Source organism: Cebus imitator, unplaced genomic scaffold, assembly GCF_001604975.1.
Source record: "Cebus imitator isolate Cc_AM_T3 unplaced genomic scaffold, Cebus_imitator-1.0 Scaffold408, whole genome shotgun sequence".
Lineage (NCBI taxonomy): Eukaryota > Metazoa > Chordata > Mammalia > Primates > Cebidae > Cebus > Cebus imitator.
This window is the reverse complement of record NW_016107723.1, coordinates 2375054-2393773: the sequence shown is the minus strand read 5'-3', so window position 1 is coordinate 2393773 and position 18720 is coordinate 2375054. Positions and strand designations below refer to the sequence as shown.

Here is an 18720-nt window from a genome sequence, read left to right as displayed (position 1 = left end):
AGTTACTTATTGTATATATTCAAAATGCTAAAAGAGAGGATGTTGAAAGTTCCCAGCACAAATCATAAATGTATGAGGTAATGGGTGTGCTAATTAGTCTGATTTGATTATTACACATTTTATAGATGTATTGATACATAACTCTGTACCCTTTAAAACGTACAATGGTTATGTGTCAACTAAAAAATAAAAGGAAAAAAAGGGAAACTAGATTCAACAGACTTTCCAAGATACTGGGGAGCTTAAATAAACAACAACAACAATAAAAAGACGTGAGTGGTCAAATAAGTTTTGTTTTATAAAAGTTTAGAGTTATATATGGCAACATTTAAAATATCTCACAGATAGAAATAAACGCCATTTAATTCTACTGCAAGTAATAATGGGGAAAGTCCCTAAGAGAAAAAGTTTAAACTAATGGCTTACTTTTAAGAAAGAGACTTCTCAGCAGATCCAGATTTGAAGTCAGCAGCTATAGTGCAAAATAAAAAATTCTGTCTGAGTTGTGCAGAGTAGAAAAGGCTTCTCATTTCAGTTTGCTCACATTGTTTTCTTCCATGATATTATAAACAGCACTTAGGATCACTATCAGTAAAGGATAAATAGTAGATATACTACTTCTACCACCAGTTACCAACACTTTCCATGGATTTGTAATTTTTATTTTCGTTCTAATTATTACTACAAATAGCTTTTACCCTGAGTTATATATTTTAGGCTCCTTGACTTGACTATTGATTCAAATGGTATTGTTTTAGTGAAAATACGTGTGATTTTGATATGTTTAATAGTTTAAATTTTTCTACAGTAAAACATTTGTTTTCACTGTTAAGCATGCGAAGTGAGGTTGTACATATGACTGTATTCAATGTCTTTGTTCTTCTTCTAGGAACTGGTTATGCCATGTCAATCTTAGGCCCTGCGATTGGCTATGTATTGGGAGGACAGCTGCTAACCATGTACATTGATGTTGCTATGGGTGAAAGGCAAGGCAGTATCAATTTTTCTTTTATTTAAATTTATTTTAATTATGCCAACATCATAGACAGAACATTTTCACAGTACTTCCTTCAGTATAGCATGACAAATTATTCAGGAAACAAAGCTGAATACAAAGAATTCTTATGTTTGGCTGTATTGCCTTTTGGATCAATGTCATACCATCTTTTATTCTAATAACATATTTTCATAAATAAGGATGTTTAATAAAAATCATCCGGTGAAATTTAAAAAAAAAAATTTAGGACCTCATGCATTGTTCAAAAATAAGAATTAAATAGAAATTAACAATATTTTCCATAGATTTAGTTGTGACTAGATAGTCTGGAGAGTCTCAAGAGTCTATGATACTTCCTTCTTTCCTTCCTTCCTTCCTTCCTTCTATGACATTATCAGAATTACTATCGTCAGAAAATGTTTCATAGTAACTCTGATAATGCCATAGATATCACAATTACACCATTTTAACAACAATGACAATGAAGGATAATAATAATAGTTAATATTTATTTGTCCTATACGATATACCAGACACCATATGTTTTTTATGTGCTATCTTATTAAATAATAGTTGATATGCACAGGTTGGTAAGTGGCTAAGACATAGATTAAAGTGATCTCTTTGACTCCAAAATTCAACACTGAGTTAGTTACCTTCTCCATTTTTTGGTTAGAGAAATTTGTGCCTTTGCTGAGGTCATTTTTTTCATTTTGCCACTGGGAATAGTAACTGTACAATTCTGTACGTGACCTGCACCACAATTCACTGTATTGCAGTGAATGCAAAAATGTGGTCATAGGTATGTGATTTGTTTTCTAAACTGTTAGTCTTGGTTAATCTTTCACAGCCTTTAAAAATGCATGCAGAAGAACTCTTGAAGTAGTAAACCCAGAGATTTAAGAAGGGACATTTTAATTTTAGCGGAATGAGTTGTAGGATTAGTGTATTTTTGGAAAGGGCCAAAGTATATTAAAATATAAGAAACCTGGTTGGGCATGGTGGCTCATTCCTGTAATCCTAGCACTTTGGGAGGTCAATGTGTAAGGATCACTTGAGGCCAGGAGTGGCTTTTAGCTATAGTAGCTTACTATAGCTACTATAGCTTACTAAGCTACTTGGGAGGCTAAGATAAGAGAATCACTTGAGCCCAGAAGTTCAAAGCTGCAGTGAACTATGATCATGCCATTGCACTCCAGCCTGGGTGACAGACTGAGACCATTTCAAATAAATAAATAGATAAATAAAGTCACTTTAAGAATAATTTTACATTAAAGAAATGCACAAATTGAATGAAGCACAATCTATGGGCTTTTAACATAGATCAGTGATTGCTGTGATATATATTTAATTTAGTAGAGAAGAAAATTTAGCCAAAGTTAAAGAATGTTAAGAAATTCTGTGTATCTTTCCAAATAGTTCTCAATTTACTATTAGAATTTTAAACTTTTATGTCATATTTGCCATTTTTAAACATTTTGTAAACCATTATTCTTATAACTCTCATTTATGCCTGCTACCTGTTTTCTGATTCTTCACAATGGCACCATTAAAATGTTGGATATTATAACAATATTCTTTTAGATGAACTTGAAGTATAAAGTATGTAATTATCTTAATTGAGTTTTAATTAATAAGGTAGAGTTGACTTTTACCTCTTGTTTTTCTATCATATAGCACTGATGTCACTGAGGATGATCCACGTTGGTTGGGAGCTTGGTGGATTGGATTTATTCTATCATGGATCTTTGCTTGGTCTTTAATAATACCTTTTTCGTGCTTTCCAAAACATTTACCAGGTAAACTTGCTTTCTTTAAAACCAGAGAGGTTTATTTTAATTGTAGGCCAGTTATTATTTTCTATATGATTAATAAGAACTATAGATTCACCCAGTTTGTTTTATAGAATCTCAAGTATCTGCCTATGTAAACTTTTGAATATTCTTCATTCTAGAAAATATTGGGTAACAATCTTAATATTCATGGGGTTTTTCAATTTCTAATTAATAATGAAACTATGAATATTCACCTTCTTAGTACTTACTAAATTTGTTTCTGTTTTATCTGGAATTCTGCTTTATGTGTATGCAAGGTACAATATCTTTTAAAGTATTAGTTTGCATTCAATTAGTCATTAATTTCAGTCTGCTTTAAATGATTCATGTTAATTACTTGTAGTTAAATGTGCAAGTGCTTCTATCTTCAATGATCACTGAAGTCATTCTGTAGTGTACTTATTTACTTTTTTACTGTATGCGAATACTAAACATCCTTTTCTTTCTTTNTTTTTTTGAGACAGTCTCCCTCTGTTGCCCAGACTGGAGAGCAGTGGTGTGATCTCCACTCACTGCAACCTCTGACTCTTGGGTTCAAGCAATTCTTCTGACTTAGCCTCCCGAGTAGCTGGGACCACAGTCATGTGCCAACATACTCGGCTAATTTTTGTATTTTTGGTAGAGATGGGTTTTGCCATGTTGGCCAGGCTGGTCTCGAACTCCTGACCTCAGTTGATTTCCCTACCTTAGCCTCTCAAAGTGCTAGGAAAACAGGCATGAGCCACCATGCCTGATTAAATATTAAACATTCTACATAACAAGAAAAGGTTAATAAAAAAGAATATTAATTTTTCTCTGTGAGCTCTTGCTTCTGTATAATGATGAAGTTAAAATACATATCTGTAGAAGTATTTTTCTTTAGGTTGAAGGTATTTAGTTGTTTACATTGTTATTTGTAACAGGATAGATGATTACCTTTTGGAAATGGGCAAGAGAAAATCTGACAGACTATAGTAGGTAGACTCATTAACTTATTTCTACCCTGAGTCATTCATTTATAATTCCATATGTTGACTATTTTCTCAGATTTATTGGCAGTACCATTATTAAAAAATCCAAGGGACATGGTAATAAGATGGTAAATATTTCATTTGTCAAGCATGTTAGGATTAAGAGAGCAGAGGAAAAAAGCCACAAAAATACTTTAATATATAAAGGATCAAAAAGAGAACCACTTGAAAGAAAGAAAAAATGTTACGAGATTTTAAATGAAAAGCTTAGATATGTGATTGGGGCAAAATCGTCTCATTTTAATGTTTGGACTGGTTGAAACTTCCTTAGCAAGTGGTAATGAATACAGTTCTTGGGGTATCCTGATTACAGACATAGATATTTGAACAGTTTTATTGACAGAGAAGAACTGGCCTCTTATGTTATAGCATTTATATACTAGTGGAAGTCTATGTCAATTAAAAAGTAAGCACTTTTTACATAAGGAATAAAATGATAGAGCAAGTTCATTTACTAATGTTTTTTTTCTTTTTAGGTACAGCAGAGATTCAAGCTGGAAAAACTTCCCAGGCTCATCAGAGTAATAGTAGTACAGATGAGAAATTTGGAAAAAGTATTAAAGATTTTCCAGCTGCTCTAAAGGTAAAATAAAACTCTTCTCTGTCTCTCTCTCAGTCTCATACACACACATATACACACACACAATCACATGTATATATGTGTAGATGTGTATATGTATTATATATACACATATAACCACACATGTATACATACATATAAACACCCCCCCCACACACACACACCATCTTTTCATAATACAGTTTTGTTTGCTTATTTACAGTAGTTTGAACTCTTATAAACAACTCTTTGGATTCAGTTTTATTGTCCTTTGAGTAAATGAAAACTATTCCAGGGTAGAATGATTGAAAGAGCATGAGTTGTTTTATTGGCAGTATCAATATTCACTGATTCCTTGTTAATACTAATAGTCCATTATTCCATGACATTTTCCTTATGAAATTGATTTGTCAATTATCAATGAATTATAAATATATTTGAGAATTCTGAACCAATATTTTTATTTTGTGAAAGAGTTAATGGTGACTCGTTTTGAATTTGACACTAAAGAACAAAAGTGTTATGGTCCATTCAGTAGTACTCAGCAGAAAAGATTCTTTCTATTTAGTGTTGTAACAGTTTTATTCATAAGGGACTTTATAATTTTACTTTTTCAAAAGGTGAAATTGTTTGCTTTTCATTGTTTTTGGCTTCTTGTCAAATAAAAGCCTTAAAATGTTTTTACTTCTCCACTTAGCCCATCTTTCAACTCTCCCCACCGTATATGCACATTCTTGTGTTTGGCTGATATTGTTTGTGCTTTAATTGCAATTACTGTTATTTTCTCTTATAGTAGTTCTGTTATATATTTCATTATTCCTATTTAATTTATCTTATAAACTTTAACTAGCATTACAAATGAGAGTCATTACTGACCATTACTTTTTTTTAATCCTTATGTCCTCCTGCTTAGAGATCTCTATTCTGATTTCAATCTCTATGAATTCAAGATTTTGTTGTTAGTTTTCCTTAGATAAGATACTGCCTAGATATCCTTGAATGTCTGAATAATATATTTGACTAGGTGAATACCTTTGGATCATTCCTCTTTAATCCCAGTAGTCTATGGATATTGTTTGCTTTTTTCTACTTAATTGTGTTGTATTTGAGAAGTTTCATGTTAGTGTGATTCTGACTTATTCTTTTCATCTGTATGTTGGTTTTTTCATTTATCTCTGATTACAGGAAATTTATTTAGTTATGTTGAAGTATATGTCTTTTTTCATTAATTCTTCTCGAGAATCCATTATTTTCAATCTGAAAATTTTTTAAATGTTATTTTAATTATTTTAAATTATTGCATATTTTCAGGTACTTTTCCCTCCCTTTGTCAGACTTAGGTTATGTGGCTCTGACTTCTAATGCTCTCATCTTGCTCCCTTGTGATGTGTGTGTGTGTGTGTGTGTGTGTGTGTATGTTTTTGCTTGGTTTTATGAAAAATTTTTTGGCATTTGATATTTGAGAACTATAATTTGGTTTTCATTTTCTGGTTAAATATATTAACATAGTTAACCTCCAAACTTCCCTTTGTAAATAAATAAGATTCTGAGAGGTCTAGCCATATAGACACCTATTTAAAGTTGCTTAACTGTGTTTCTAAGGTTCTTAATTGCTGAGCCTAATCATGGAACAATACTATGAATTTGATACTTAGAGACCATTCTTATCTGTGCTCATAGTCTCAAATTCTTTGTTTACTGGACATAGGAATTCAAAGCACAGTAAAACACCAAATAGGTGGTAGATTTATAGCGTAAAGATTTACAGTAAGACTAGGGAAGGGAACTTTTCCAAGAAGGCCTTTACCTTCTTTCCCTGGTCCTTTGAATGCAATAAAAGCATAACCACCATATTGAGGAATCATCTATCAATTTTCTATGTATTCCATGTGTAAATTTTCTCATCATGTATATGTAAATCTATTAATTATCCATTGTTATATTTTTGTTCTAGAGGAAATGATGAAATTTTATAGATGATTGTATTACATTTATTAAAAATTTGCCACGCTAACCTTCTAACTCTGTACTTTGCAGTATAATCATAGCTATTCATTTGAGGAACTGTATTTTTTTCTTTAGAATTTGATGAAGAATGGTGTCTTTATGTGTTTAGTTCTATCAACTTCTTCAGAAGCCTTAATTACTACTGGGTTTGCTACATTTTTACCTAAATTTATAGAAAATCAATTTGGATTGACATCCAGCTTTGCAGCTACTCTTGGAGGTAAAACATTTTCTTTATTTTAACTTAATCTAAAATTTTTACTTTACCGTATTAAACGTTTATTAGGATAATGTATAATTTGGGATAGCCCTCAATGAAATTTAAACTAAAACCAGCTTGGCAATCATGGTGAAATCCTGTCTCTGCCCAAAACCATAAGAATTGGCTGGGCATAGTGGCATGTGCCTATAATCCCAGCTTCTCGGGAGGGTGAGGTGGGAGAATAACTTGAACCTGGGAAGTGGAGGATGCAGTGAGTTGAGCTTGTGCCATTGTACTCCAGCCTGGGTGACAGAATGAGACTCTGCCTAAAAAAAAAAAAATTAAACTTTAATTTTGGTAAAAATTTCTGATTTTCTGACATTCGGCAATCTATTGTATAAACTAGAGAAAGACAAAGGCTAAAATGACTAAAGAGAATGTGTATTAATCTTAATGTTCAATACATTAATTTGATTAATTCCCTATTGATGGACTTGTTAAGTCATTTGTACATGTATTTCTGTATCAGGTGAATTATTTTACATGTTAAAACCATATTGGCACTTGTTTTTGATGTTTTCCAATTGTCAGTGTGGGTGAGCTTATGTTTTCTCACAGTCTACATTCTTTTTTCTTATTAGGGGCTGTTTTAATTCCTGGAGCTGCTCTTGGTCAAATTTTAGGTGGTGTCTTTGTTTCAAAATTCAAAATGACATGTAAAAACACAATGAAGTTTGCATTGTTCACATCTGGAGTTGCACTTATGCTGAGTTTTGTATTTATTTATGCCAAATGTGAAAATGAGCCGTTTGCTGGTGTATCTGAATCATATAATGGGTAAATACATTTCAGTGCTTTTTGATAATAATACCAGAATAATAGACTAAGCATTTCTAAGCACATGTTTTCTTAAATGGTGAGAAACTGGAGTTTTAAAAAACTGGAAGGCTTTTTTTCCTATGTGAGAACATGTAGTTTTGTTTTTAGTTTAGATAATTGATGTATTATTAAAAGTTGGGGATATTTATACAAAGGGCATTTAAGAAGCAACTTTCATATACTGGGTACTATAATTCCTCAGGGATACAAAGATTAATGCAGTGGGATTTTTGCTTCTAAGGGATTCATATCCTAAGTAGAATTTTACATTATATGTTTTTATTGGTTTAAATTTAAAAAAACTGAAATAACCCCCCATGATAAAAATTCTCCGCCGGGCGCGGTGGCTCAAGCCTGTAATTCCAGCACTTTGGGAGGCCGAGGCGGGTGGATCACGAGGTCAAGAGATCGAGACCATCCTGGTCAACACGGTGAAACCCCGTCTCTACTAAAACTACAACACATTAGCTGGGCATGGTGGCGCGTGCCTGTAATCCCAGCTACTGAGGAGGTTGGGGCAGGAGAATTGCCTGAACCCAGGAGGCGGAGGTTGCGGTGAGCCGAGATCGCGCCATTGCACTCCAGCCTGGGTAACAACAGTGAAACTCCATCTCAAAGAAAAAAAAAAAATTCTCTTATTAGGTTGGTTGCAAATAGGCAAGAAGAGAAATTAGAATAAAGCTAGTCCTAGCTAATACCAATTGTTATTGTAGCTACTTAGAAGGTTATGTTTATTGTAGATAAATAAATAAATTGTTCTCACCTGTACACGTTTCTAGCTATAATTGATTTGACTATTTATATTTCTTTGTTTGTTTTGCTTTGACATTTTAAACCATAGTAGGTGGTCAGGCAGGAGGGTGTTGCACAGCAGTGCATTTTATACCTCACAGTGCTGCTTTCATTGTTTCATTACATGTGTTTGAGGCTGTTAAGGAAGGTGATGCACTAGGTCAAAGACTCCATAATTTTGTATGATACGACATTCAGATGATATAAATATAATCTACTTTGTTCATTTGCCAGTAACGATGATCATGATTTGTAGTTACTACTAACATATCTGTGATTCTTTTACATTAATGCTGAGCATTCTAAAGCAGTGTTTGGTTAAGCTCCATTACTTTTCTTTTCTTTTCTTTTCTTTTCTTTTTTTTTTCTTTGGAGACAGAGTCTTGCTCTGTCACTCAGGCTGGAGTGCAGTGGCACGATCTTGGCTGACTGCAATGTCCACCTTCTGGATTCAAATGATTCTCCTGTCTCAGCCTCCGGAGCAGCTGGGACTACAGGTGCACACCACCATGATTGGCTATTTTTTGTATTTTTGTAGAGATGGGGTTTTGCCATGTTGGCCAGGATGGTCTAAACTCCTGACCTCAAGTGATCCGCCCACTTTGGACACCCAAAGTGCTAGGATTACAGGCATGAGGCACCACACCTGGCCAAGCTCCATTACATTTATTCAACATTTGTTGAATACTTCCTTTGGCAGAACTTTATGGCAAAAATCTCTGTTCTAAAGGAGAAATTGCAAAAGAAAGAATGAATGGTTAACTTGGTAATGGGAAATATACAAAGTGCTATGGAATTGAAAAGAAGGTGAGCTTTTCAATTTTATTTGATTAGAATCTGGAAGGGCTTCATAGCATAATAGTGAAATGGGGTTTAAAAATCCTTCAAGGGTACAAAGAGTTTTGAGAAATAAGATTTGAGAAGAGAGAAAGGGAGAGGTAATATGTTAAAACAAGGTTATAAATGCTATAAAATATGAAGGCTAGGTTCAGGGACCAGTGTGAATGGAACTTAGATTATGTGTCTAGGAATAGTAGAAATATATTTTGGAATGTTGAAATGTAGGTAGAGGCTAAATCATGTAGACCTGAATTTCAGCCCTATAAACTTCACCCAGACTTATCCCAGTAAACTTTTTCTGTATGATCCTTTTAGAAAAAAAACAAAAAAGGAAGTTCTGGTTAGTGTAACGCATAGTTTATCACCTTGAGTAACAAAGTATGTTGTCTACCTTAAATAAATAAGAGTTACTGCCAGATGTGCTGTCCTTAGTGTAATCAGAAAGGAAGGCACATGTGATAGGGTAATTCTGAGGTTCATGTAGGGTTTGGCCATTAAAATATATTAAGATCTGGGACATAGTGTTTCACACAAGCACACATTTCTTATTGATGACAAGAACTGAAAGTTAATACACATATACACACATAAATATCAGTAAATGTATGTGTTTTTACCCATATTTACTCATAAATATTTACTCATACTTATGTATGTGTGTGTGTATATAGATAGAAATAGGGACAGAATTTAATGTCACTAAATAGGTGTGACATTGTCAGATCATTTTTTCTCATGGCCCAAATTCTTAGTTTTAGTTTCTGTACCCTGAGTATAAAAATGTATATATTACAAAAAGGTCAGTCAAACTAGTCTCATCTAAGAAACATGTATTAAAAAAAGTACAGACATAGGTTGAGGATATTGTGGGTTTGGTTCCAGACCACCAAAATAAAGCATATATTACAATAAGCAATTGAAATGGGTATTTTGGTTTTCCAGTGCATATAAAGGTCATCTTTATCCTATACTATACTCTATTGCCTATGCAATAACCTTATGTCTAAAAAAGCAATGTATAATGTACATACATTAATTAAAAATTATTTATTGGTGAAACATGCTGACAATCATCTGAGCCTTCAGCCAGTTGTACTTTTTTTGCTGGTGTAAGGTCTCGTCCCAGTGTTGATGGCTGCTGACTGACCAGGGTGATGGTTGCCAAAGGTTGGGGTAGCTGTGGCAACTTCTTAAAGTAAGACGATAATGAGCAGTCAGAACACACACATCATTTATTGATTAAATTTTACATCTTAAAGGAGCATGGTTCATGGTGTCCCGAAACAATTATAATAGTAACATCAAAAATCTTTAATGTTTTAATGTTTGAATTCTACTTGTGAAAACCATAAATATGTTTATACATGTACTTTTATTTTATTATATCAAAAAAGCTATTAAACCTTTTAAAATATATTAAATATTTTTAAATAATATGGATACACTAAGAAAATTTAATAATCTTCACAAGCATCTGCTGTTTTTCTACTAACAGTTTTCTACTTACCTCATTAAGTGAACCTTTGTAAAATACGTAGACTAATGTGACCAACCCTTGATATTAAAGATTATAAGCTATATTTCTTTGTTTCTACTATAATTTGCATAATGCTATCTTAAACTATGATCTCAGTAATTATTTATCAATAGTATGAGAATGATACATTGGGAACTTTAAAAATTATTGTGTAAAGTCTATTTCTAGAGTTGCAGGGATGGTTTTTCTCTACTTATCTTATTTCTGCATCTATGTTATGAGCTCTGTGAGCAGACACTCTAGTGATTGCTTTTGTGAGTAGAATCATCACACTTGATAAAGATAAATCTGGCAGCATCCTGTGGAATAGATTTGAATAAGATGAGACTGCAGGCAGACTATTTTGATCACTTTTTCTTCAGACTCCCTACTGATTTAGTCATTTCTGTGTTTGACCCCTGATACAAGAAAGCATCATGGTACAGGAGTTTCCTTCTCTCCCTCCCTCCTTCCCTTTTCCTTTCTTTTTCTCCTTCCCTTCCCTTCCTTTTCTCCCTTCCTTTTCCCTGCTCTCTCTCCCTTCCTTCTCTCTTCCTTCCTGCCTCTCTTCCTTCTTCCCTCCCTCCCTCTTCTTTTCTTCCCTCCATCATTCTCTTCCATCTATTTTTCTCTCTCTCCTTCTATCTGTCATTTATTATTCTAGCTGTAGCTCCTTCTTTCTTTTAAATATAATTCTACCACTTTGAGTAGTCTAGCACCTAATTGGTGTTCATTACATGTTTATTAAATAAGTGGACTCCCAAGACCTCAGTACTCTTCTCATTCCACACACTATATGGCTGATCTTATAAATGCTCATGGTTTCAGCTACATCTATGTCCAAAAGGATATTAAGAAATCTAGCTCCATGCAAGATTTCTTTACTAAATTTGAGAGACTCTTAATTTTAATATGTACAATACCATACTCATCATCTCGTCTCCAAAACTTGTTCTCCTGTACCTAAACACCAAGTTAGATGCTAGGAGTCATCCTTGACTCTTCCATTTTTCTTTTCTTTTCTTTTCTTTCTTTCTTTTTTTTTTTTTTTTTTTTTTTTAAGGGAGCAGTGGCACAATAACTCACTGCAATCTCAAACTCCTAGGCTCAAGTGATCTTTCTGCCTCAGCCTCTTGAGTAGCCTCTTCCATTCTTAACAGGGAGAGTAGTCTTCAATCAATCCATCACCAAATCTTACTGATTCTATGTCTAAAACTTTTAAAAATCTGCTTCCTAGGCTCTGTTTTAGTTCTCCTTTATGTTATCATCACCTACTGCCTGGGGTATTGTAACTTGTCCCCTTTCTTCAAATTCATACTCTGTACAACTCCTAGAATTATTTCTTTAAAGCAAATATTTGACAATGTCGCTTTCCAGTGTAAAAATGCCTTAATGATTGTCTTTTGTCAGGCCCATGTTGCTCTCAATTAAATTGGTCCTTGACTCCTCTCCAGCTACATTCCCTATCACTCTGTGCCTCAGATATCATTCACATTTCTCCACAGAGGATGCTGTTTCTATATTCTATGCCTTTGTATCAGCTTTTTCTGAAGTGTGTTTCCCTTTTCCCATTTGACTGGTTAACTCTTACTCATTCTTACTTATCTTTTCGTTTTTTTTCGAGATGGTGTCTCACTCTGTTGCCCAGACTGGAGTGCAGTGGTATGATCTTGGCTCACTGAAACCTCTGCCTCGTGGGTACAAGAGTTTCCTCTGTCCCAAACTCCCAAGTACCTGGGACTGCAGGTGCCTGCCACCACACCCAGCTAATTTTTGTATTTTTAGCGGAGATGAGGTTTCACCATGTTGACCAGGCTGGTCTCGAATTCCTGACCTCAAGTGATCCGCCCACTTTGGCATCCCAAAATGCTGGGATTACAGGCATGAGCCACTGTGCCTAGCCTTTTACTCATTCTTTAAATCTTTAAATGTAGCTCCTCCTCCAGCCCCTCTTCTCTTAACTTTAGCTTGTGTTAGGCATCCTTCCTTTGTACTTCTAAAAGGCACCTTGCAGATATCTGTAACCACACTTGGCATATTAGCGAATAATTATCTATGTCCATCTCTACTTCTACACTGTGAAATCCTTGAGGATAGAAACTGTCTTATTCGGCTTTGTATTCCTGTTACATAGCATAGGGCCTAGCAGTTGCTCAGTGTATGTTGTTTGAGTGTATAAATAAACAAATGAGTTACTAGGGATGCATTTTTGATTAGTGTAACCCTTTGTATTAGAGAAGATGTTTTCTGTAAGAGGCAATTTGAAATGACACTGGGCCTGGGGACCCAGAAAATTATATTTGGTAAGGAAAGAAAAGTAAGTTAATCTCCTTGGACCTCAGTTTTCCCATTGATGAGATGATTATGTTCAACAGCATGATTTTGTTCATCCTTCCAAGTTTAAACACTGTCTGCATCCTGGAGCTATTTGGCATTGTGGGAGACATTTTGGTTGCTGTAATGAAGGAGAGTGCTACTGGCATCTGGTGAATGTCAGGGATGCCGTTAAACATTTTTCAGTCCATAGAACCAACCCCACAAGAGAATTATCTGGCACCAGACGAGAATCTCTGTTTTCTTCACTTATTCTGTCTTATATTTTTAATTACTGACAGATACTATACCATATGACTATTGTTTTTACTGCTTTTCTCTGACAAGAAGTTAAGCTTTATGTGCAAAGGAAGACTTTTTATTTGCTTTGTTTAGTAATTATGTGTTGAGTAAGTGAATAAATGACTGAATCGTAAGATATAACAGTGCTTCTAAACTGTTAAAAGTTATGACATAGCTCATTTACTCTTCTTTCATTTCTTATTTACAGGACTGGAGAATTGGGCAACTTGGTAGCTTCCTGTAATACCAATTGTAACTGTTTGCGATCATATTACTATCCTGTCTGTGGAGAAGATGGAGTCCAATATTTTTCTCCCTGCTTTGCAGGTTGTTCAGACTCAGTTTCACATAGGAACCCAAAGGTAACTTATGTCTCCTACTTTTCCTTTCATGAGGCAATGTGTTTCTGGATTTCTATCTTGACTTCTCTAATGGGGTTAAGCAATGCCTATTCTTGCCTTCCTGCTCCACTGCTTCCATGAAGCAGCTCATGATGTCTCCAGCTAAAACAGACTGTTTTCTCTTCATGCTTCTTGCAGTAATTGTTGAAAAGTCAATCTGGAAGTTACAAATATTTTAGTAACGTCACTTTGTTGCAGTTGTGAAACATCTTTTACCTTTTTGTATTGTTTTATTGTCATCCCTCAGAATACATGGGGGATGAGTTCCAGAACCCCTGCACATACCCAAATATGCCATACTTCAGTCCCACCAATGGCCTTGAAGAACCCGTTTTAAGCCAGCGCCTCATTATATATGGGTTTTGCATCCAGCGAATACCATATTTTTGATCCATGTTTGGCTGCCAAAGTCCGCATGTAAGTGGACTGGTGCAGTTCAAACCTGTGTTGTTCAAGGGTCAATTTTATTTTTCCTTAACTATACTTTAAGATCCTTGTCAACATGGTGAAACCCCGTCTCTACTAAAAACTACAAAAAATTAGCTGGGCATGGTGGCGCGTGCCTGTAATCCCAGCTACTCAGGAGGCTGAGGCAGGAGAATTGCCTGAACCCAGGAGGCGGAGGTGGCGGTGAGCCGAGATTGCGCNGCGTGCCTGTAATCCCAGCTACTCAGGAGGCTGAGGCAGGAGAATTGCCTGAACCCAGGAGGCGGAGGTGGCGGTGAGCCGAGATTGCGCCATTGCCCTCCAGCCTGGGTAACAAGAGCAAAACTCCACCTCAAAAAAAAAAAAAAAAAAAAAAAGATCCTTGAAGGCAATAGTCTTTTCCCATTTTTGCTAGGTACAGTTTGTACAATAGAAACAGTATATTTGTTTTATTTGATGTACCATGAATACGTTTAAAAATATTCAAATCAATTTATTTTCAAATACAAATTCATGTCTACTTCTGGATCTGAATACTAATCGATGTGCCCAGATGTTATTTCTTTTTAGTGTAGTTAAATAGTTTAAAAGAACTCAATACAATTTTATTGTACTCTATCTTAAAATCTAATATTTCATCTTAGCTAAATTTAAGAGCCTTATAAATAAATAGTATTCAGATTATGAGTAGTACACAGTATATTATGCATTGGTAGATAATGTTATAACTTTAAAAGTATCTGCAGGATGTATCTACTGTAGTGTAAATGAAAACAATTAATAAGATGTGTAAGAGTTACATGACAATTTTGAATATTTGAATTTTTTTCTTTATATATGACCAATAAATGCTATTGGCTAACTTGAATTAGAAGTAGATTATGACAAGGAGTTATTAGAAGAATTTTAGTCACATAATATGTATAGACACAAATACCATCCTACACAAGGAAATAACACAGGAAATCTAATACCCAGAGCATACTTAAAATAGTTTTGGTGATTTTGATATGATTAATATTTATGTTTTTCACCAAATGCTAAGGTAATTACTGTCTTACACAGCATGTTGTCTTCTAGAATTTTTTAGGAAGAGCAAATGATTTTGACTTGCAACTTTTCTATTTGTCCTGTTTTATGTCCAATCAGTCCATGAAATAATCATTGATTCACAATATGTTTTTCTCATGAAATATTTCAGATAGGCAATAAACATTTATAATACTTTAAATAAACATCCATATACATTTGTTCACAGCAATACTGTTTTAATCTTATATTTCACACCAGTGACGCAAACTACAAAAACAGACCTTAACTAACTGCTATATTGCAGGCAAATGAGAGTTGTAAACTTTCATTAAGATAGAAAATGCTCTTCTCAGTTGCTCTCCTTAAAAGTTTTAAAGGCTGAATTATCTCATTATTTGATATATCTGATGGCTGAATATGTAACAGTCAATTTTGGAGGTGTCATCTGCATATTTGGTTTTCCTGAATCAGTACCAGTTGTCTTAGAATGGCTTTAGCACAAAAAAAAAAAAAAAAAAAAAAAAAAGTTTTTAGCCGTTGCCACAATAAAAGTACTGCTTCTCTATGACTTCTCTGGCTCTGCTCTGATTTCATTGAGGACTTAGTGTCTAAAAAGATTTACAGTAAAGGTAAAGACTATGGAAGGATTCAGTTGAGATGTAAAAATGGCTTTAAGAAATAATTGCTGTTGAAAGAAATCTGGAATGTTCAAGATCATGTAACTTATATTCCCATTAAATTGTTTGGTACGTTAGTAATTACTATAGCAGGTTACAAGCTGAAGTAATGGCCACAATAGTCAAATACAGTTGTTTCTACTTCATAAATATGGTTTGTTTCTACTTGCTTAATTTCTTATGGGTTAAGTATTCTCTCAGTGTCATTTGTTGTATGTGTAAGTCAGTATGAGAGTGTTTGCCATGTCTAGAGAATACCTAATTTGTAATAATTTATTTTCTGAATAATCACTTACATTATTTGTCTATATTTTTAGGTATATTACAACTGTTCCTGTATTGAAAGGAAAACAGAAATAACATCCACTGCAGAAATTTTTGGTTCTGTAGCTAAAGCTGGAAAATGTGAAACACGTTGTGCGAACCTGCCCATATTTCTTTGCATTTTCTTTATTATAATTATTTTTACGTTTATGGCTGGTACTCCTATGACTGTGTCTATCCTAAGGTATGTAGTAGGTTGAGAAAGTTTCATTCACTAAGGCAATATGTTGATGGAAAGAAAATGGACTCTGGGCTCATTTGGGGTTTATACTGATCATTAGTTCAATACCAATCTAGTCCTTACAAGATCATTAGTTCTGTAGCATTGGATAAGCTACTCCATAGAATCCCAGATGTAGAGATTTAAATGATACGCACTTGAAAGTGTCTTCACATTTCCCACTTGGCTTGTGCTTGGTATTTTTTTCTGCTTCTTTCATGAAACTTCAGTTGAGAGCTGGAAATACGTTCTTTTGAGTATCACAGAAATAGAATGCATTCCAATATGCCAGGATCAGAATGGCATGCATTCTACCTTATGTATTAGGTACTGTGACATTAAATCTTTAAGCAGTGCTAATCAGTAAGAAACAGGCTGTCACCTGGTTGGCCACCTGTGTTTTATGTTTCCAGTTGCTCTTCCTTCTTCTATTCCAGTATACAAACACATTTCATACCTGTCCTTCCATGGAGTCACCAGTCTTTGTATATCTTTTCCAATGAATTCTAGCTTTTTTTCTTTTTTTGTTCCTTAATATTTATCCACTATCTTTTCTTTTTTTGTTGTTTATTTAATTTAAGTTCAGAGGTACATGTGCAGTTTTTTTTGTTGTTGTGCTTAGGATAGCTTTGGCTATTCTGCAGTAAATCCATTGGGTCCTGGGCTTTTCTTTACTGGGAGACATTTTATTATGTCTTCAATCTTGCTACTTGTTATTGGTTTGTTCCAATTTTGGATTTTTCTTGATTCCATCTTGGTAGGTTGTATGTATCTAGGAATTTGTCCATTTCTTCTAGATTTTCCAATTTATTGGCATATTGTCACTCATAGTAGCCACCAATGATCCTTTGAATTTCTACAATATCATTTGTAAGGTCTCTTTTTTTTTATTTCTGATTTTATTTATTTGAATCTTCCCCTTTTTTTTCTTAGTCAGGCTAAAGATTTGTCAATTTTGTTTAATTTTTTAAAAAAACAACTTTTTGTTTCATTGATCTTTTGTATTGTTTTCTTCATTATTTCATTTATTTCTGCGCTGATCATTATTTCTTTTCTTCTACTAAGGGTGGTTTGGTTTCCTTTTGTTTTTCCAATTCTTTAAGATGCATCATTAGATTGTTTATTTGAAGTTTTTCCTCTTTTTTGAGGTATAGCTATAAACTTCCCTATTAGTACTTTTTTGCTATATCCCTGAGATTTTTGGCATGTTGTGTTTTCATTATCATTTGTTTCAATAAATTTTTCAATTTCCTTCTTAATTTCTTCATTGACCTACTGGTGTCATTCAGGAGTATATTGTTTAATTTCCATGTATTTGTATGGTTTCCAAAATCCTTTTGTTATTAATTTCTTGTTTTATATTAATGTGGTCAGGGAAGATGGTTGATATTATTTCCATTTATTTGAATGTTTTAAGACTTGTTTTGTAACCTAACATATGGCCAATCTTTGAGAATTATCCATGAGCTGAGGAAAAGAATGTGTATTCTGTAGCTTTTGGATGCAATGTCCTCTAAATATTCATTAGATCCATTTTGTCTATAGTACAGATTAAGTGTAATGTTTCTTTCTTGATTTTCTGTCTTGAAGATCTGACCAATGCAAAGCATGTGGTGTTGAAGTCTTGAGCTATTATTGTATAAGGACCTTTCTCTTTAGCTCTACTGATATTTGCTTGTATATCTGGGTGCTCCAGTGTTGGCTACATATATATTTAAAATGGTTGAATTCACCCTTTTATCATTATATAGTGACCTTCTTTATCTCATAGCTTTTGTCTTAACATCTGTTTTTTCTAGGAATAGAGATGACTCCTGTTCTCTTTCGATTTCCATTGGCATAGGCTATGTTTTTCCATTTCTTTATATTCAGTCTATGCGCGTCTTTATAGGTGAAGTGTCTTTCTTGTCAGCAGCAGGTCAATGGGTCTTGTTTTTTCATCCATTCAGCCAGGCTGTGTTTTCTGATTGGAGAGTTTAGTCCTTTTGCATTCAATGTTATTGATAAGTAAAAACTTACTCCTGCCATTGTATTATTTGTTTTCTGGTCATTTTGTGATCTTCTCTTTCTTTTTTCTTTTCTTCCTGTCTTCCTCTAGTGAAGGTAATTTTCTCTGGTGATCTGATTTAGTTGCTTGCTTTTAATTTTTTGTGTATTCATTGCATGTTTTTTTCGTTTGAGGTTCATGAAGTTTGCAAATACTATCTTATAAGTCTTATTTTAACCTGATAACAACTCAACACTGTTTCCATAAACAAACAAGTGAAAAGAAAACTAATAAAAACTCTACACCTTAACTTTGTCTCCTGGCTTTTCATCTTTTTTTTTCTTTCTGTTTCTGTTTATATCTTATTGTACTGACTTTGTCTTGAAAAGTTGTTGTAGTT

The 18720-nt window shown here is 33.9% G+C and overlaps 1 protein-coding gene across 1 annotated transcript in view; it reads left to right on the top strand.

The window, feature by feature from the left end:
* Window positions 1–18720, top strand: part of SLCO4C1 (solute carrier organic anion transporter family member 4C1) — a 65132-nt gene that overhangs the window by 35378 nt on the left and 11034 nt on the right. The window contains exons 4-10 of the mRNA XM_017509162.2: window positions 890–986; window positions 2675–2796; window positions 4319–4425; window positions 6484–6628; window positions 7252–7447; window positions 13462–13615; window positions 16107–16297. Coding sequence (XP_017364651.1) covers window positions 890–986; window positions 2675–2796; window positions 4319–4425; window positions 6484–6628; window positions 7252–7447; window positions 13462–13615; window positions 16107–16297 — 1012 coding nt within the window. The remainder of the gene's footprint in view (window positions 1–889; window positions 987–2674; window positions 2797–4318; window positions 4426–6483; window positions 6629–7251; window positions 7448–13461; window positions 13616–16106; window positions 16298–18720) is intronic.